Source organism: Cetorhinus maximus, chromosome 18, assembly GCF_964194155.1.
Source record: "Cetorhinus maximus chromosome 18, sCetMax3.hap1.1, whole genome shotgun sequence".
NCBI classification, from domain to species: Eukaryota; Metazoa; Chordata; class Chondrichthyes; order Lamniformes; family Cetorhinidae; genus Cetorhinus; species Cetorhinus maximus.
The window spans coordinates 43,846,036-43,867,211 of NC_135896.1; the positions used below are offsets into that span (position 1 = coordinate 43,846,036).

General features: G+C 41.3%; 1 protein-coding gene across 2 annotated transcripts in view; it reads right to left on the reverse strand.

The window, feature by feature from the left end:
• nin (ninein (GSK3B interacting protein)) overlaps positions 1–21,176 on the reverse strand; it is a 182,665-nt gene that overhangs the window by 15,892 nt on the left and 145,597 nt on the right. For both annotated transcript variants that reach the window (XM_078562560.1, XM_078562561.1), the window contains exons 18-26: positions 19,764–19,889; positions 18,150–18,219; positions 15,227–15,433; positions 10,810–10,923; positions 10,562–10,675; positions 4,795–4,941; positions 3,996–4,175; positions 2,650–2,790; positions 1,099–1,212 (exon numbers count right to left, since the gene is read on the reverse strand). In XM_078562560.1, coding sequence (XP_078418686.1) covers positions 1,099–1,212; positions 2,650–2,790; positions 3,996–4,175; positions 4,795–4,941; positions 10,562–10,675; positions 10,810–10,923; positions 15,227–15,433; positions 18,150–18,219; positions 19,764–19,889 — 1,213 coding nt within the window. The remainder of the gene's footprint in view (positions 1–1,098; positions 1,213–2,649; positions 2,791–3,995; positions 4,176–4,794; positions 4,942–10,561; positions 10,676–10,809; positions 10,924–15,226; positions 15,434–18,149; positions 18,220–19,763; positions 19,890–21,176) is intronic.

Here is a 21,176-nt window from a genome sequence, read left to right on the forward strand (position 1 = left end):
GTTATTGACTGAGGCAAAAACTAAGTCAAGATTCAACATTAGATTGGACAGCTGAATGAATGAAATAAGGATGAAAGGAACAGGATGGGTAAATTGTGATCAATACTATTTTCTGACATGAAGGATAAATGCTGACACAGATGGGTTGGAATGAATGGCTTGTTTTCATATCTTAACATCTGTCTATTCCTTTGTTTGAAATTATAAACCATTCAGGATCACAGCTTTCAGCTAGTTTTATTAAGAATTAGTCAGATTGGAGTAAAAGGATAAAAAGTAATTTTAAAATTGATTCCATTGAGCTGAATTTTATGGTCAGTGGTGAAGCAATGTGCTCAGTGCTGATCTTGAAGAAAACTACCCGCAAGGATCTAGCGGACATCCCTTTCCCCAATGGCAATTTAAATGTGGCACTAGGTCAAGGGAATCTCCGGGCATCCAGCAGCAGTGGTGTCAGCAAGCAGTATAAGCAGCCCATCATATTGAAATGTTCGCACAGATAACAAACCACAAAGTTAAAAGTACTGATTATCCTTCACTTTTAATTTAAATTCTGCAATAGTGAAATAAATAATTTATTGGATTAAGATACAAGCTAAAATAATATTAAAAACTTTATTTTTCTTATTTTAAAATTGTATTTTTAAAAAATTATAATGGAGAAATTTGGCATTCTACAAATATAAAATTAGCTTTTCAGGGCCAGTGAGGGTGTTTGACAGTAATTATCAACTTAATACGCTAGTAAAAAAAATCCAGTCACACCCCATTCAATAAGGAGTAATCTTTTCAAGACTTTTACAACCAGACTGATGGCGTAAAAGTGGAAGCTATCATCAATTCACTGCTTAAGGATTACACTCGGTGTGGGGCGCGTGGGAGGGAGCAGCGTGGGGAGGGTGTCTTCAACAGCATACACTCTGTAGGAGCGTTGATCATTGACAGCAACTTCTGGATTTCTGTTATTCTGTGCATATGTGGACTCCTGAAGTTATCATCAGCCTAGTGGAGCAATTGTGGTGAATGCTGACAGTTTCACCGTCACCTGTCATCGCAAAATCCAAGCCATCATATTTTTCTCAGTTTCATAGTGCATACCTTGTCACTGGTCTCCACTAATTGGTTCTCCAAGCTTGCCTGTTTCTTTTGTAGCATTTCATTCTCCACACTGAGGACTTTCAGTTCGTGTTCAAGTGAGGCTATCAGATTAGTCTGTTAAGAGAATTAGTTCTGTGTCAGGAATGGAGACTACACTGAACTCAAGAAGAAATTATTTGATTTCAGCCAAGTCTGACTTGGCTTCTGACTGAATGCATAGTGGTGTCAGGATCTTAAAGGAACAAATCAGCTCTACTGAAGATACATTTTTATCCTTTCTTGATGTTCTAACTATTTTAATAACATGTTAATAACACATTTAATTTTAGCTGGCATGCAGAAGCATTTCAAAAGCAGACAAGTAAACTTCATCACAAGTTTTACTTGCCCTCTTAACTCCCTTTCATTCAAGTTCTCAAGCACATAAATTCCACCCTATACAACTGCAACTATAACACACTATCACGTTTGGATCTCTTTAATAGGATCAATTATTATATGCCTCTCCACTGCTTCTCCTCCATGGTCCATTGTGAAATTATCCTTTATTATATATATTCCTACCTATCCCCAGTGAAATTTGTCATTTCCTGCAATAGTTGCAATGTCAGGATTGTCACCTTCGGTATTCACCAACACTATATCCATAACCATCCCTTACTTCATATTAATATACATATCTTCATAATACACCGTTAAACAAGGGTTTAGCATACCAATAACAAACAAGCTTTGTCATCACCCACGATTACATGATTCAACTTGTCTGTTTATCCAGCACAAAGTCTCAGATAAGCAGAGCTTTGTCCAGCCATTATGTTTGGCTTCTATTAGTAGGTTTGCACCTCAAGTGCTGATTCCATCTTCATTCCTGATAGTTCACAACTTTGTATTTTTTGCTAACCCTGAACTCACATTTGATCCACTACCAAGAATACAGTTTCAGTACTGGAATACCACTTTCCCATCCCCAACTCACCCCACTGCCACCAAAACTCTTATCAGAGCAGTTGGTATCTTGAGATCTATTTCTTAATGGTCTTCGTGATGGCCTACCCAGATTTACCATTGCATAAAAATCCAACTCATCCAAGAATCTGTGGCCTCTCTCCTGCACGGAGTCCCAAATCCCTACCGCCCTTGTCCCTCACCAAATTTCACTGGCTCCCAGTTTTACAGCATTACTCAATTCACAACCCTTGTTTCAGTCTCAAAATTCTACCTGACCTCTTAAAAAAAAAACCTTTCAGCAATATGTCACAGCACCCACTCCACTTATCCAACTTTTATCTGGCAAGAGTCTTTCCTTCCCTCTACCCCACCATTCATCGCCACTCCATGTTGAAGCCCTCTTTGCCTTGCCACCATTGCTCACTCCCTCAAGTCTTTTCGAAGCTTGCCTCTTGGATCACATTTTTCTGCTCAGTGTTCACCCAATCTTCTGTAAAGTGACTTGGGGCACTGTTACATGACAGGTCTAAGCCATTTTTCTACACTCTACGCTAATCATAAAACAGTGATATTGAATTCCTCATTATTTTCATACCATACCTTCCTGTTGAGCTCTTTCTGAATCTGATCATAATCCCTCTTCAGACAGAGTTTCTCCTGTTCAGCAGCTTTCAACATGGTAGACTTGTTATAGAGTTTCTGGTGTTTGAGTGTTAAAATTGCAGCTTCCAAATGTTTGATCTGTGAAAGAGAGAAAAAAACATGCAATCTTATCATTTACAAATTTCAACCAAGGCCCAATTTGTTGCCAATTCATTATTACATAGATATTCTTGTTATACGCAAATCATTGCTAGAAACTTGTACTGGCCATTGTGATAGCTTCATGGTCCCATCACTGATGTTAACTTTCAATTCCAGATTTAAAAAAAAATTAATTGAATTTAAATTCCCACCAGCTGCCACAGATTTTAACCTGTGTCCCCAGAGCATAAGGCTAAACCTCAGGATTATTAATCCAATGACATTACTTTACAGGGCAGACAGTGGCATGGTGGTAAAGTGGAGAGGAGGAAGGATTTAAGGAGGGAATCCCAGAAAGTAGGGCCATGATTGCTGAAGATCTTGCCACTAATGGCAAAACAAAGAGTGGGACAAAAGGCCAGAGTTAGAGAATCGAAGGGTACAGGCATTGACAGCAGGTTGAACGAGATTGCAAAGGTAGGACAGAAGCAATGAGGTGATGGTGAAATGTGAAGATGACAATGCACAGATGATTTTAAATTAAATTAGGGGCTAGTGCTCCAATGTATATTGAGGCTCGGATTTTCTGTCTGGCGTCAGGCATGTTCAGTAGTGTGAGTGGACAATATGGCAGGATCAGTTTCACAATGGCGTGAAACCAGTTTGTGATCATCCGCTCAGCTCTCTGACGGCGGGGCGCGTTTCCCGCAATCGGATGTCAGGAACCTCATTGTAATACATCTGGATATCATTATTAGGTCAGCCTGCTGGACTCACCCCCCCACCCCAAGTCTGCCCTCAGCAACCCTCCCCCACTGCCTTCCAGGGCCTGTATGACTGGGCCCCCAACCCTACTCGGTTGGTTGTGAGGGCATATGTCCATCTATGCATCTTCTTCATTCAGGTGCTGCTCCAAGAGTGGCCACCACTCCAAGTGGTGCTGCTGAGCTGCCAGCCCTTTGATTGGGCTTACAGGTCTTAGGGGCAGACTGCCATCCTTAATTGGAATGCAGGCCTGGAGGCTGCCACTTGATTGGCTCTCACCCACAAAATGCAACCACATGTCCCGCAGCCCACTGAAGCAGGATTGAGCCCCTGCTTGATTCTGGCCCCAGCGGCAGAACCCCCTGCCTCCTTGGAAAAATCCAGGCCTGTGAAGTCAATCAAGGTTCAGGAAACTGTTGGTTTATTTTCTCAATTACCTTCCCCCTTGCCTGCTGTAGGTCTCCTTTTGTGTGCTGTCCCTCTTTCTGCAGCCTCTCATTTTCCTGCCGTAGAAATTTCTGTTCCTCCTCCACCAGTCGAGCCAGATCATCCTGGTAAAACATTTTCTTCTGGTGGTGAAAATCTGCAGAATGCAAAGTCAGCTCTAGCACCTGATTCTGAAAGTCACAGAAAGGGAACATACACTTATGTAAATCATCAGAAATGCTTTCTTTGTGATAGTTTTGAAATAGGCAGAGACAAGTTATTTGTTATTCTTTTCTCCTCCTCTTTTTCATTTATCACCATGACAACCAGTTCCTGAAATGCACACGATTGCAGCTTGATGTGCCTCAATCTTGGATTATCTATTGCCTACCTATGAAAGAGATGGGGAAAAGAGGCTTGGTTTATGAAGTGACTTTGTTCGAATGTGAATTTCGTTGGGGGAGGACGTGATTGGGCCTGGTTATGATGTTCCCACTGGCACTTCTTGTATAAGTTCAGTAACAAAGAAGTTACATTTAGCTGAATATCAGAAGACATCTGGTATTATACCCTATTACAGCAAATGTCAGCATTTGGACTGAGATGTCGGGAAGGAGGGGATTAACTGAATAAAGTTCTCATTGCAATTTACACTTAGCCTTAGATTGGACTTCTTTTCAAAAATGTCCAATACACTAATGCTAACTTCATCTGTATGCATGCAAACACACACAAAGTTATAACACATCAAACTTGTTTAAAAATGTTATAGGCTGAAAGAATTCAGACAATATTTAAATTGGGTTATACCTTATCTTTGGTGGTCTGTAGCTCTTTGTGCAATGACATCACTTCCTGTTTCAATGCCTCATTTTCCTGTTGAGCGACACGGAAGTCTGATTTCAATTTTGCAGTTTGGAGGTTGATACTTTGTAAACTTTCCTCCAGACTCTGTATCTAAAAATATAAAATATCTAGTGTGACAAAATGTAAATCTTAAATTCAGCAAATAAAATTGTCTTTCAGAACAGGATTATAACCTGCAACAGTCTGTCCATCGAAAATATAAGGCATGCTTCTTATGGCCAATGTTACATTTATTCCTGTGTTGAGGTATTCCACCTTGCTCTTGAGTACACAACAAAATTATTTTTTTTATTCATTCATGGGATGTGGGCTTTGCTAGCTGGGCTAGCATTTATTGCCCATCCTTAGCTGCCCTTGCGAAGGTGATGGTGAGCTGCCTTCTTGAACTGCTGCCTTCTTGAACAGTCCATGTGGTGTAGGTACATCCACTGTGCTGTTGGGAAGGGAGTTCCAGGATTTTGACCCAGCGACAGTGAAGGAACGGCAATATATTTCCAAGTCAGGATGATGAGTACTTGAAGGGGAACTTCCAGGTGGTAGTGTTCTCATCTATCTGCTGCTCTTGCCCTTGTCCTTCTAGATGGTAGTGGTCGTGGGTTTGGAAGGTGCTGTCTAAGGAGTCTTGGTGAATTCCTGCAGTGTATCTTGTAGATGGTATACACTACTGCTGTTGTGCATCGGCGGTAGAGGGAGTGAATGTTTGTGGATGTGGTGCCAATCAAGTGGGGTGCTTTGTCCTGGACAGTGTCAAGCTTCTTTCATTTGTCATGGAGAGATTAATGTCTATAATGTTAATGGAAATTATTTTTTAAAATAGACACAGAGCCCACTAAAACTCCATGTGTTTGTCTATGTGTGTCTTAATTCGATTAAAGCCAGCTAGTTTGGGTGCTTTGATATATAAAAAGTAGGTGGTTTGAAATGGTAATTAGATAAACATGGGGAAGTTTAGAAACATAGGTGTCATGGGGGCAATTTACATTTTTAAATAAACCATTCAAAAGAATGGGTGAAATCTTGCACCTAGTTAGAAGAATCCAGGCGGTGTGTTTATTTTTTTTCCAGCTTACTAATAAAATTGGTGGAATCAAAGGATGTTATTGTTAGAAGAGGTAAAATTAAAAACCTGGTAATACAATGGAAAATTTACATTCAAAGAGAGAAATATATATAAAGGAGAAAGGAGATTGTATGTAAGACAGAGGCATTTTAAGATCCAGCATGTAAACCTCAAGTCTGTCTGCAAGGAACCAGTGCTGAAAGAAACTAATTTTGAATGTGACTATCCAGGGCAAGCTCTGCCAGGTGATTCTTTAAATCTATGAGTTTTACTGTTGCCTTAACGGGGTTATAACTGAGAGTCAGATTAATTAGGTGATTTTTGTAGTTATTATTGTAGTAATTTTGTAGACATATGTATGTGCTTACAATTTTTCTTTTATTAATAAATGTTTAATTTAGTTTTATAAAAAAACCACTTGAGACTTGGTGATCTTATTACTACTGAATTCAAAGCCTGCATCTTGGAACATACAATTTGCAAAAAGTGGGTTATGACAGTTGTTTCAAGTTTCCCTCTGGGATTTGAGCAACTTAGACTTTACCATCGGCTGTGTCATAATGTATTCCTTTAAGTGCAATTTCCTAGGAATGATCCAGTAACACAATGCTACTAACTAGCTTAAAGCTGTACCCCAAACTTTTGCCACACTGGGCAAGTACTAAGTGGAAACAAGATATTTTCTGATGGATTTGAGGAGAAAGAGTAGTCAACATACCTTCCTCTCAGGCATTCAAGCTTGGGCTGATAAATGGCAAGTAACATTTGCACCACACAAATGCCAGGCAATAACCATTCCAATATGAGCATTTAACCATCTCCTTTGACATTCAACAGCATTACCATCCCCAAATCCTGCACCATCAACATCCTGGGTGGGCCACCGTTGATCAGAAACTTAACTGTATCAGCCCTATAAATGCTGTAGCTATAAAGCAGTTCAGAGGCTAGATATTCTTCAGTAAGTAACTTACCTCTTGACTCCCCAAAGTCTTTCCACCAGCTACAAGGTACAAGTCAGGAGTATGATGGAATACTCTCTACTCATTTGGATGAGTGCCACTCCAACAACTTTCAAGAAACTTGACACCCTCTAACACAAAGCAGTTGACATTATTGGTGTCTAATCCATCAACTTAAACATTTACTCCTTCCGCCATCTGTGCACAGTGGCTGCAGTGTGTACCATCTACAAAATGCACTGCAACAACTCGCCAAGGTTTCTTTGTCAGCACCGTCCAAATCCATGACCTCTACCATCTAGAAGAACAAAGCTGCAGGCACTTGGGAACACCACCGCCTGTAAAGTTCCTCTCCAAGTTACACACCACCCTGACTGTTAAGTCAAAATCCTGGGGTTCCTTACCTAACAGCACTGTGGCACAATGATTCCTCTAAGCTCTGCTGCCTAAATGTACTGTGCAGAGAACAGGCCATGCATAACCAATGTTCCCTTACTATGCACACATGATTGGCAAGACTGTGCAGTGCGACAAACTGACCACGCACAGCAAAGAGAAATTAGATGAAACATTGCTGTGAGTGGACCTTCACTACATGGACTGCAGTGGTTCAAGAAGTTCACTACCACCTTCTCAAGTGCAAATAGGGATAGGCGAAAAGTGCTGACCTAACCAGCAATGCACTCAATCCATGAACAGCTAAAAAATAACCTGGTAACTCTGGAAGATGCCTGAAAAGCAAGCCCCCTGCCTGTTATTTTGGTTGCGGAGAAATACAGAAAGTGAAGGAATTAAAGAAATGGCAATATAACTAAAATTACATTTTTCTCGTATCTCCTTATAGTTCATCTGCACTCATAACAAAGTAAATGAATTGACAGCGCACATTGAAGTAAAGAAGAATGATCCGATAGCTATTTCAGAGATGTGGCTGCAGAATGAGAAGGATTGGGTTCTGAATATTGAAGGGTGTTTGATATTCAATAAGAATAGGAAGCTAGGTAAAGGTGGAGGGGGTAGCACTATTAATCAAATATGGCATCTGTGCAATGGTTAGAGATGACCTTGATTCGGAAGATCAGGATGTAGGATCAGTTTGGGTGGAGATGAGGAATAGTAAGGGAATGAAGTCACTAGTGGGAGTGGTCTACAGGCCCCCTAACAGTAACCACAATGTAGGACAAAATATACAAGAAGAAATATTGAGTGAATAAAGGGATGACAATAATCATGGGTGATTTTAATCTACATATGAACAGGAAAATTCAGAGTGGCAGTGGGAGCCTGGATGAGGAGTTCACAGAACGTTTTCGAGACAGTTTCTTAGAACAGCACATTCTGGAAACAGAGAGCAAGTTACATTAGACTTGGTATTGTGCAATGTGACAGGGTTAATTAATGACCCAAGTGAAGGCAACCTAGGTAGCAGCAACCACAATATGATTGAATTTTATATCCAGTTTGAAAGAGAAAAGTGTGGGTTTAAGACTAGTATTTTAAACTTAAATAAGGACAACGATGTGGGCATGAGAGCTGAGCTAGCTGAAGTGAACAGGGATACTTGGCTAGGGGATAGGTCAATAGAGGAGCAGTGGGAGACATTTAAGGGGATATTTCTGAATATTCAGAATAAGTACATTCCTATGATAAAGAAATATTCTAAGGGGAGGAGTCACCATCCTTGGTTAACTAAAGAAGTTAAGGAAAGCATCAAACTTAAGGAAAAAGCATACGACTGCTCAAAGATGAGTGGCAGGTCAGATGATTGGTCAGAATATAAAGAACGGCAGAGAATGACTAAAAGGTTAATGAGGAGAAAGAAATTAAAGTATGAGGAAACTAGCTAAAAATGTAAGAACGGATAGTAAGAGCTTCTTCAGATATTTAAAAGGAAAAGGGTAGGTAAAGTAAGTGTCGGTCCTCTAGAGGGCAAGGATGGGGAGTTAATAGTAGATAATAAGGAAATGGCGGATGAAATTAACGAATATTTTGCTTCTGTCTTCATGACAGAGGATACAAGAAGAGGTGGAAGGGAGAGGGGAACTTGGTGAAATTACAAATCACTAGGGAAGCCTTACTGAGCAAACTTGGAGCTGTGGGCTGATAATTCTCCGGGTCCTGATGGACTTCATCCTAGGGTCTTAAAAGAGGTAGCTAATGAGGTCGTAGACGTGTTGATGTTAATTTTCCAAAAATCGCTAAATTCTGGAAAGGTTCCATCAGACTGGAAAGTAGCAAATATAACCCATTGATTCAAGAAGGGAGGGAGGCAGAAACTATAGGTCAGTTAGCCTGATGTCGGTCATGTGGAAGGTGCTAGAATCGATTATTAAGGAGATTATAGCTGGGCACTTAGAAAGACTCAAGGTAATTGGGAAGAGTCAGTATGGTTTTGTGAAAGGGAAATCATGTTTAACCAATTTATCGGAGTTCTTTGAAGGAGTAAGTCGTGCCGTGGATAAAGGGGAGCCTGAAGATGTACTGTACTTGGATTTCCAGAAGGCATTCGATAAGGTGCCACATCAAAGGTTATTGCGGAAAATACAAGCTCATGGCATGGGGGGTAACATAGCATGGATAGAAGATTGGTTAGCTGGGAGAGAACAGACAGTATGCATAAATTGATCATTTTCCTGTCAATGGATTGGCAGGATGTCATAAGCAGAGTCCCGCAGGGGTCTGTGCAGGGGCCTCAACTTTTTACAATTTATATCAATGGCTTAGATGAGGGCAGCGAACGCATGGTAGCTAAATTTGCAGAAGATACAAAGATAGGTAGGAAAGTATGTTGTGAAGAGGACATAATGAGGTTGCAAACAGATGTAGATAGGTTGAGTAAGTGGGCAAAAATCTGGCAGATGGAGCACAATATGGGAAAATGCGAAGTTGTTCACTTTGGTAGAAAGAATAAAAAAAGCAGAGAATTACTTAAATGGTGAATGAATGCAGAATTCCGAGGTGCAGCGGGATCTAGGTGTTCTCGTGCATGAATCACAAAAAGTTAGTACGCAGGTCCAGCAAATAATTCATAAGGCTAATGGAATGCTATCCTTCATTATGAGAAGAATTGAACATAAAAGGAAGGATGTTATACTTCAGTTACACAGGGCATTGGTGAGACCACATCTTGAATACTGTGTGCAGTTTTGGTCTCCTTATTTAACAAAGGATGTTAATGCTAGAGGCGGTTTACTAGATTGACACCTGGATTGAGTGGGTTGTCTTATGAGAAAAGGTTAGACAGACTGGGCTTGTTTCCACTGGAGTTTAGAAGAGTGAGGAGTGGCTTGATTGAAGTACATAAGGTCCTGAACGGTCTTAACAAGGTGGATGTGGAAATAATGTTTCCTCTTGTGGGTGAGTCCAGAACTAGGGGGCACAGTTTTAACATTAGGAGGCACCTTTCAGGACACAGCTGAGGAGAAATGTTTTCTCTCAGAGGGTTCTGCGACTTTGGAACTCTCTGCCTCAGAAGGCAGTGGAGGTGGGGGTCATTGAATATCTTTAAGATGGAGGTAGATAGCTTTTTGTTAGGCAAGGGAATCAAAGGTTATCGGGGGTAGATGGGAATTAGTAATACAAAGAAATCAGCCATGATCTTATTGAATGGTAGAGGAGGCTCAACAGGCCGAATGGTCTACTCCTGGTTCCTATTTCATATGTTCGCACGTTCGTAGGTTCATAATACCTTTTCTTGTGATGTGGTCAGCTGACTAGATAACTTCTGGATTTCCAGCAGTGATGCCTGCAGTTCATGTCTCAAATTTTCCGTCTGCATCTCCATAATGTTCATTTTGGCAATCTGAATGTAAGTATTTATAGAAGTACAGTTACAAATGTATTCTAAATCAACTGTTCCTGAGGTATAAGACAGTTAAGTGGCTACTAACTGGTGCTCTGAATCTGATTAAAATATTCAACTTCAAATTTTCATACCTTGCCAATGCACCGGTTCACTTCATCACTCAATGTTTCCTTCTCCCTTATCAAGTTTTCATTTGTGCGCTTTAGAGCAGTGACTTCATCCTCCAGTTTGTTATATTTGGACAACTGAAAATGAAAAATATGAATATTGAACTGTTTCTACAAAGTGGACCCATTTCAAAATGTAAATCCAGTCATGATTTTTAATCACATGAACATAAATAACTTTGAACGTGTACTATATTTGGAAGGTAGCATTGTGGTTATATTATTTGACTAGTAACCCAGATATCTAGGCTAATAGCATAGAGACAGGAGTTCAAATTCCACCATGACAGGTGGGGAACATAAATTCAGTTAATTAAATAAATCTGGAACTAAAAAGTTAATATTGATAAATGTGACCATGAAACGACTGGATTGTAGTAAAACTTATTTGATTCACCAATGTCCTTGAGGGAAGGAAATCTGCTGTCCTTACCCGGTCTAACCTACAGATGACTCCAGTCACACAGCAATGTGGTTGACTCATAACTGCCTTCTGAAATGGTCTAACAGGCCAATTAGGGATATGGACAATAAATGCATGCCTTTCAAGTGTTGCCTACATTCCATGAATGCATTAAAAAACTGAGGGCGAAATTTTCCGCTCCCGTTGGCAGCGGGCATGAGCAGACAAATGCCGAGAAGGCCAAAAATTGGTCTTACGCTGTCATGAAACCAGTTTTGCAATCGATGCGCTCTGCCCGACAATGGCTGGCCGTGTTTCACGCCACTGCACGTCGAGAGCCTAATTTCAATACTTTAGCATCTCGTTATAAGCCCTGCTCACTGGAATCATCCCCCCACGCTGGATCATGTACATAAGCGACGTACACCTGGCGAGCTGCACTTCGCTCAGGACTTTGAAGCTTGTTTGCCTACCTTGCTTCGGGCAGCACTCGCAGTCATCGATGCTTGGCTTTGCACCACATCACTTTTAGGAGGGCTCACAGGCAGGTCTCTACCTACCAGTGCAGCCGTAAGGTAGGAGTGGCTTTTCAACGGCTGCAGGGCTAGGGCTTGCTTAGGAAAGGGGGAGGGAGTGAACTCAAGCAAGGGAAGAGGCTGCAGGGCAAAGGCTGTACTGGGGAAGAAGGTACCCCAACGTGTGAGTGGGGGCACATGTTGATCTGTGCAAGTGCCCTCAAGATGGTGAGGGCTGAGGAGGCAGTCTCCAGAGGAGATGAGGCCACATGCAGATGTGAGGGTGTGTGTGAGAGACAGTGAATGGTGATGTTCCTTGAGCTGGCAGTGACTGAGTTGCCAGTGAACGTGTGATGTGCTTGAGAGTGTCAGAGTTTAGAGTGATGAGATGGTTGCCTCGCCCTGGCAGCACGGATGAGATAGTTCATCCTTGTTCTGCACTGGATGGCCAACCTCTTCTGTGCAGTGTTGGCACTGACCACCACTGCCACCCCCTCCCAAGGTGGAGGTGGTGAGATTGCTGGACCTCCTGCAGCCAGAGTGGGGGTGGAAGACATGACGGACCTCTGAAAGGCATTCCAACAATGGGTCACTGAACTCTTCTTGGCTTTCAGGGCCCTGTCTTCACTGGAGCAGTCCTGGGCTGTAAGTATTGAGAACTGTGCATGCAGCTGCTGTTTAGATACGGCACCCGAAGTGAGGAAATGGTGAGGTAATGGCATGGCGGGCATTTCAGAGGCCACCCGCCAGTGAGACCGAGAGTTTCCGGTGGCTGCATAATTAATGAGGCATGATGTGGATGATACGGTGCGAAATCCCACCATTGCGGCCAGCGGGTAAAATGTCTTTTTTCACACCCACTACCACACACAATGCAAATCTGTGATGATTCTGACCTGAGTGTTTATGAAACCCATGCATCAATATTTAAAACAGGTTACAAATCATCAAAAGTATCTCACTTATTTCTGCTGATAATTAAATGCTTACTTTAATTTCAGAATGCAGACAGGGTTCTTTCCTCAACTGCTGAAAAGAGAGACATGTCGCCGAAGGTTTTCATCTTGCATTGCCATGGAGGAAGCATCAGGGAATTGGGACATTAGTACAGTAGACCATACTCAACTAGCCTGCTCTTGCAAAACCCAAAATTCCATGATTGGGCAGCATTTGCTGAACAATCCTGAATGTGTAAATAGCTACATTGACAACCAATTTAAGATAATCAGTCAAGCTCATAATGTGGCTCATTTACGCTTGCTAGAAGTGACTTACATTCGTACACAGGGACCTATTCTCTGCAAACAAAAGGAATATGTTCAAGCCTTGGCACTTTTTTGAATTACCCATGAGCTTGGGGAGCCCATAGTTTCCCATTGCTTATTCCATGACAATGCCTTGGCCAATCAGTGTCGACTTGTCAACCAATCGGCACCCTTTTCTCCTGTAGTATAAATCACTGTGTTCATTTGAAATTTGGCATTCTTGCGCTTGTCCGGATGAGTGCAAGATGAAAAACTTCAGCAACACATCTCTCCTTTCAGTAATGTTCGAATTAAAATAATTAAGCAACTTCAAGCCATTAGTACATTTAGCAGCCAATGAAGATAATGGTGTTGGAATTAATGAAGAAAATTAATAAGTCAGCAAGCTAAACAAGACAAAAGGAGGCTAATGAGAAAATAGCAGAGGTCGTAATCATAACTTTCCAAACATTTATAGAAACAGGGATTGCATCAAAAGATTGGAGTTTGGCAGATAAAAGTTAAACCAAGTAAATATAGATCAGTTAGCCTCTTGGCAAAAATATGAAAATTGCTAGAGACCACAATCTTTCTGAAGTATTGGTAATCAGAGATGGTCAACACAGATTTGTAAAGGGCAAACAGACAAAGGAATATCATATATCTGAACTTCAAATATTTTTGACAAATTGGCACACAAGAGATTTGCTGCAAAGTTTAAGGTGAATGGTATTAAAGAGAGCATGATTGAAGGAAAGAAAAGACAACAGTAGGGTCTGTATTTTCCCTGCAGAGGTGGGAGATAGAAGTCGGGACTGTTTCCGGGTCTTGAACCCCGGATCAAACAGTCACTGAGTGGGATTTTCATGTTTAATTGGCACGGAGACAGGTTCCCTGCCCAATTCAGGGTGGTGGGTGGGCTCTCAAAGCTGGAAGGCCAACCAGAGGCCTTCCAGCTTGAGAAGCAGCAGGCGGAGATGGTAGACAAGTAATAGGGAGGGCACTTCAACATGGTGGTACCCTGGCAGCATCCTTTTTAAAATGCTAATTTAAAATTTTTTTCTAGCAGCCAGGCCACCAGACACCTGTGTGGTGGGGTCCCTCTACAGGGTAGCATGCAGACTCTTGCCCTGCCTGGAGCGCCAGCCCCTGGTCTGTTGCTAGTTGCCTGCCTTCAGGCACCTAAGCCAGCTCCCACCAGTGCAGAAAACTGGGGCCGATTGGAAAATTCCAGTCAGCCTCCTTTAATTGGACCTAACAAGGTTCCTAAACGAGCATATTCAGCTACCCATGGGGGCGGGTAGCCCTGCATGCCCCAATGCCACCTTCACTAAAATGACCATCGCCAGGAAAAGCATCAGGAAATTGGCAGGCTGGCCAGTGCTGGTATTTTCAGGCCCCATATGCATTCATTCCCACCCTGACAGTGTCCAAAAATCCACCCCGAGGAGTATATAGGTTCTGTTGAATAGATGTAGCTAGTGCTGTAACCCAGAGATCTATCCTTGAATTTCTCTTGCTCTCCACGGATTTAAGAGGTTTCAACATGAGCATCAGTAAATTGCTGGGTGCACTAAATGCTTGAGTTTTGGCAAACTGTATTCAAATATTTTGGGACAAACAAATGGAAATGCAAGTGGTAAATGTCTCAAGAGCGGAAGAGAGCGATCTAGTGGATGCAAATAGAGATTCTAATTCATTAATATACCAGGGATGAGTAGATACAAATATGATGCAAGATTCTCAAAACTAGGCCTACATTCACTGGAGCAGAGAAGGTTAAAGGGGAATATGAAAGAAATATTTATAACATTGAAAGATTTGAGAGAATAGTATAACAAAAGTTTATTCCCACTGTTCAATAAATTGGTAACAAGGGGGCATAAACAGAATTAGACCTATTTGTACAAAAGGCGAGTTAGTTTTTTCCTTGCTAAATGGTTATTAGAATACAAGCCACAAGTAGCTACTGGAACTAAGTCCGTAACAGCATTTAAGTAGGAATCAGCTAAACACTTAAAGAAAAATAATAATGGCTACATAGAAAAAGCAGTGAACTGGAAGTATTGTGCAGATAGTTCTGATTGGGGAGCTATATAATGTGCTGAAGGGCCTATTTCTATTTTGAAATTTACATGTTTCTATGAAACAGAGCCAATGTAATGATCGTAAGAAATAGGAGACAATACTAATATTATCACGGAACAATTTAACCTTACATGGCTGTTTTCAATTTCTTGCATTTTATGAATTTTTTCTTGTTCACGTTCTTTCTGAAAACTCCCAGCCTTTTTCTCTTTCTGGCGAACTAGTTCAACCAGCCGCTGCTTCAATTCCAGTACATCAGCTTGATTTTTTGAGTTTTTGTGGCAAAGGTCTTCATTCTCTGCATCTAGCTGTTGGTTTTGGGATCTCAGCTCTGTCATCTGATTTATAGCACCATTTGGAACAAAAAGATTTTCAGAATGGTAGGAACCAACAATCACTTTTACAAATGATTACTACATACACAAATCTTCAATAAAGCAAGCAGCAACTGTGCTCCTGCTACATGTGAAACAAAGGCAGTGCTTAATTATTTGTAATTAAAATTAACCATTTACAATTAAAAAGCCTTTAAAATGATCAAGTGGAGTGTGACGATCTTCAGAATAAACTTCAAATTGCAGATAAACATATTGTTTTATGGATTAGTGACAACAGATTAATAGATTAGTATCTTCTAACACATTCAGTTTAATTCGAAGATTATAAGCACATGGCCTAGATCTTTTCTTTGCTGGTTAAACATATGTTGAGACTGAAATTTTTCCCCTGTTGGCTGCAGTGTACCTTATTCAGATTGCCGATTATCTCATGATATCAAAAAGCCTGAATATTTATTAAAATATATTTATTACAGTGGCCAATTCATTCGTAGTTGGTAGCTTTCCTACATGACAACTGTGGCTAAGTTTTAAAAAAGACTTCATTGGCTTAAAGCGCTTTGGAAGGTCCTGAGCTTGTGAAGGGCGCTACATAAATGCAAGTTTTCTTTCTTTCTTTAGTGAAAGTAAGGCCAACCAGTTTGACTTACCTATGCTTTATGGGTGACAAGTTATTTGAAACAAATTTACAAACAGTGACGCATGAACAAAGCCAGTGGGAACACAGGAATAGGAACAGGAATAGGCCATTCAACCCCTCAAGTCTGGGTCCATCAGTAGATAATTGCTGACCGTTAACTTAACTTCATCTATTTGCTTTGGCTTCATAACCCTTAATATTCTTGCCTAACTAAAATCTAACAATCTCAAATTTTAAATTTTCAACTGACCTAGCCTCAACAGATTTTCAGGGGAGAGTTTTCCAGATTTCCACTACCCTGTGTGAAGAAGTGCTTTCTGAGATCAACCCTCAATGGCCTAGCTCTGATATTAAGGCTGTGGTTTCGTGTTCTGGACTCTCATATCAGAAGAAGTAGTTTCTAGTTACTTGATCAAATCCTTTATTCATCTTAAACACCTCAATTAGTTCACCCCTTAAACTTATAAATTCAAGGAAATAGAAACCTTGGTGTTGTGAACCCTCCCAGAATGGCCGGAGTGTGTGGCTCTGGCGGTTTGTGCTGCAAGTGTGGGCGTGAGATTAAAAAAGTTAAATATCGAAATTTCAAGCACATCTCAGTTTGAGTAAATCTGTTGGAGGGGAGATAGACAGGCAGGGCCAAATTTGATGCACTATTAACTCAGTCAGTGGAGTGTAAGTGTTGTTTTATTTGTTTTCTTCTAATTGCGGGACGTTCAACCCAACTCACGTTGGAAGCCTGCATTAAAAATGTAATAAAACCTTAAACGTTTGTTGCGGGCGAAAGGAGAAACCAAAAAGAGAAATAAATGTCAAAAACTGAATCTGGGAGGGCTGCCAAGGGAAGTGGGGTGAGATGGCAGGGTGCGTGAGAAACTGGGCCAATGAAGAAATTCACCTGCTTGCGCCATACTGTCGGCTTTCTGTGATGTCATTTCCACCAACATCTCCTGGAATATGTCCAGCCCGAGTTGGCAACCCTCAGAAGCCTAGTCTATAAAACGTGTCCTCATAATTTAACCATTTTAGCCCTGGTATCAGCCTGTTGAATCAGTGCTGCACCCACTCCCTGGTCAATATATCCTTCTCGAGATACAGTGCCCAGAACGGAATGCAATACTCCACACTGTGTCCAACCAGAGTTCTGTATTGCTGTAACATAACTTTTCCCCTTTGTATTACAGTCCCCTTGAGGTAAAATCCAACATTCCAACAATAAGCCTTTTTACAGCAGTGATGATGCCCTAAGAAGTATAATAGGCTGTTAGTATTTGTTCCTACACCAGTTTCACTTTGCCAGTTTAAACCAGATAAATCACTGACACAAGGAGAGAAAATTATTTTCAACTGCATAACGTGCAGGACTGACCATGAAGGGCTCGTGTTCATCACACTTAATAGTCTGGATTATATCCAGAAATGTGAAAAAAAGAGAAAACCAGCACATCATGGCCAAGCAATTTGACTTGCGCCCAAAATAGGAGCAAGTTGACAGATCAGCTGCTCCATGTATCCAACTAAATCCAGGGCCAAATTCAGCTACAGGCCTCACCTGTATGTGGGGGGCAGGGGCGTGGGACAGCTATGGGAGCCAAATGGACATCACATTGTAGCTCAGATGTCAGGGAAGCTGGGAAATTGCATGGCCCCTCCATTAAGTCAGTTGGCAGGAGGATCTGTGGGATGGGGTGTTTTGGGATGGCGATAACTGAGAAAGGGCTGCTTTAAGTGTGTGGCAGACAAAAAGAAAACTCAGGAAATTTTCAGTTTTTATTTTGTGGGCTCAGGAGGAGGAGTGATGCTCTTTCTGGGCCTACAAAAATAATAACTAAAAATTTATGGGCCTTTTTTTTTTTGAAAGACCTTTAGCATTCCCTTGATGGATTGTTAGTAAGACAACCAAATCCCCGATAATAACTACGTGTAGCATGCCAGTGCAAACTTTACCCATTTGCATGTGAATTTCCCAAGCAGTATTCCATGACAGCTGTGGTACCCAGAATTATAAATTTAATACAAAACAATTAACGGAGAACTTGGCATAAATTTCAATCTTTGGAAGGAATAAAAACATACCTGTTTGTTCAGAACTTCTATAATTTTCTGAGCAGTCATTTTGTCACCCTTCAAAATCTCCACTTGTTGCCTGCAAAGATTCAGAGCTCTGCCATTTAATATTCTTAAATCACAGGCTCACTAACTCACTTGACAGGCAGTTAAAATAAAGAGTGTTTAATGCTGCTATCCATATTATCAACAAAGCCTGCTGCTTTATCATTAATTTCCTGTTTGCGCTCCATGTCAAAAACATGGACTATAGCTCCCAAACAATTGGGCAGCTGCGGGCAAGCAACTTCAGCCAAAAGTGCCAAATATGCAATGCTGCTCGGCCTCCGTTTCGGGTGGAACATGATATAAGTATGAGGTCTTACTCATGATCTTATATGATTACGTCAGACTATTGTTTGACTAATTTTGGGACAGTTTCCCACCCTGGGGTCCAAAGCCACTTGTTGGTGAAGAGGACTTTGCATGATCGACGGAGTTGAGATTGCCAATATCTTATCCTGATCCAATGCCTGTGTGTTGTACTATCTTGTTGACATAGCTTACATTTAATTCAAGACACCAGGCCTGTTGTTCAGAACAGTGTTGCAGTGGGGTAGGACTTCTGCTTGCTGCCCCAAATTTGCCCCAGCTGTTAAGTACTTCCATTGGAGATTATTTACAATGCACGGTGGGCTCACTCTGTGAGAAGGAACCTGTCAGTATGAAGAGGACAATTGCCCAAAGGGCTTCAATAACCCCTGAAGATGGCTGGAAGGCTCCCATTGAAGGCCTTTAGTAGGTTAAATGTTGGGCTCAAATTGGAAGAAGAGGCTGTTACATTGGAGGACCTCAAAGCCTTTAATACTGCTTCCTTACATGCAACTTGTACACAGCAGCTCCAGGAAGTAGCGGTTTTGGGTGGCATTACTGAGGAGAATACAGTATCCAATTCTCAGGCTGCAGCAATGACTTTAGAATCCACAGCAGGTCATTGATTGAAGTAGAAACCATGGTTGGGATTTCATGGGGAGGCAGTGGCCCTGCCCACTGGCTGGAAAATCAGAGGCTAGCCTGACTCTGCACGCCCTGGAAGCCACGACTGAATTTTATGTGGTTCATGAAGTCATGGTTCTGGCTCCTCTAAAAGCAGGATGTCCTGCCTCCAAGGGCTGCTGGCCAATCATAGCACTGGTTCATAACACTCCATTACTGTTGACATTAGGTAGAGAGCCAACAATAATGCCTTGACATATATTGACACGCTGTTGGTATTTGTTATCTGAGGTTACATATATCTGTATAGCAATCATCATATGGCTCATTTACATATGAATTAAATGTAACAAGTGTCAACTATTTCTTTCTAAAACAAGTAGCAGCCAGAAAATTCAACAATTAGAATTAAAGTGAAAACTGCAAAACATCAAGTTTTGAAAACAAATTCTTGAACAGTCAGGTAAGTGTGCTAGTTAATAATTTCATTTTTAAATAACTCTAATTATACTAAAACAGCCAACCTGAATGGCTAAAACATCACAAACAAGGTAATTTAGGATATCATATAATATATTGAGTTTTGTGGGCATGATTTTAACCAATTTAGATTAATGGAGACCTCCAGGAGTTTTTACAGCAACTTACTTTAAGTTATGTTGCGCTTCATTCAATTCTATGATTTTCTCATGATAAACTTCTTCTTCCTCCCTCAGTGTGGCTTTTTGATCTTTTAAGATGTCGTTTGCATCAACGAGTTCTTCAGATTCACCACTGTCGAATAAACAGAAAAAGCTGCAATACTTTGAGCTCAAGTCTGCCCAATTAAGAAAAAGGAAGAAGAAATAAAGATAAAAAGAAAAGGAAAGTGAAAAAAAGAAAATTATGCTTTGCAAATCACTGATTCAGCCCCAGCTGGAGTATTGTATCCAATTCTGCGCACCATATTTTAGGAAGGGTTCAAAGGCCTTGGGGAGGATGCAGAGGACATTTACCAGGGATGATGGACTTCAGTTTAGTGGGAAGGCTAGAGAAGTTGGTTTGTTGTCCTTACAACAGAGGAGATTAAGGCAAGATTCAATATTATGAAGAATTTTGATAGCTTCTAACTGGAGGGTTGATAACCAGAGGACACAGAAATAAGACGATTGACAGAAGACCCAGAGGGTAGATGAGGAGAAATTTCTTTTACACAGCACGTTGTTACAATCTGAAATGCACTGCTTGCAAGGATAGAGGAAGTAAATTCAATGTTAACTTACAATAGGGAATTTGATATATACTTGAAAACAAAAAAAGAATGCAGAGCTAGGGGAAATAACAGGGCAGTGCAACTAATTAAAAAGCTCTTTCAAAAAGCTAGCATAGACACGATAGACCAAATGGTCTCCTTCTGTGCTGTATGATTCTGTGAAAAAGAATTGCTTACATCCAAAAGACAACTCCTCCAACAGTGTAGCACTGTCTCACCATATTACTGCACTGATGTGTCAGCCTAGACTATGGGCTCAAGTCTTTTGATTGGGGCTTGAATTTATAATCTTCTGACATGGAGCGGAGACTGCTACGACTGAGCCAAGGCTAAGAGATATGGACACAAAACTTCCTGTCTTGCTAACTGAAAACTAATAACAATTATTCCTGTAAGGTCTGTTTTAGATTGCATGTAACAACTTATATTGGGCGATATTAAATGGAGGTGAATGGTGTCTCACCCACTGGCTGGATAGCCGACCAGTGCCCTGCATCGCCTCTTTTAGGGAAGGCCCGCTGATTGAAGTGCCACTTAACTGAATAGCGGCTGGCCTTCCCTGGGATCAAGGACCCAGGAGGTGGAAGTCCTGCCTGCTGAGAGCTGCCAGCCAATCCGAAGCTGGCATCTCTATTGAATGCTAGCGCCACCAGGGAGGCGGTGACTGCTGCCAGTATGACACCCACCTGAGGTGCAGTATCCTTGTTGGAAGTCAGATCATAGGTGAGAGATGGGAGGGGAGTTGGGGGGGAGCTGCTGGGTGGGGGTTGGCAGCAAGGATACAGGGGGTGTTTCTCATCAGGGACCCC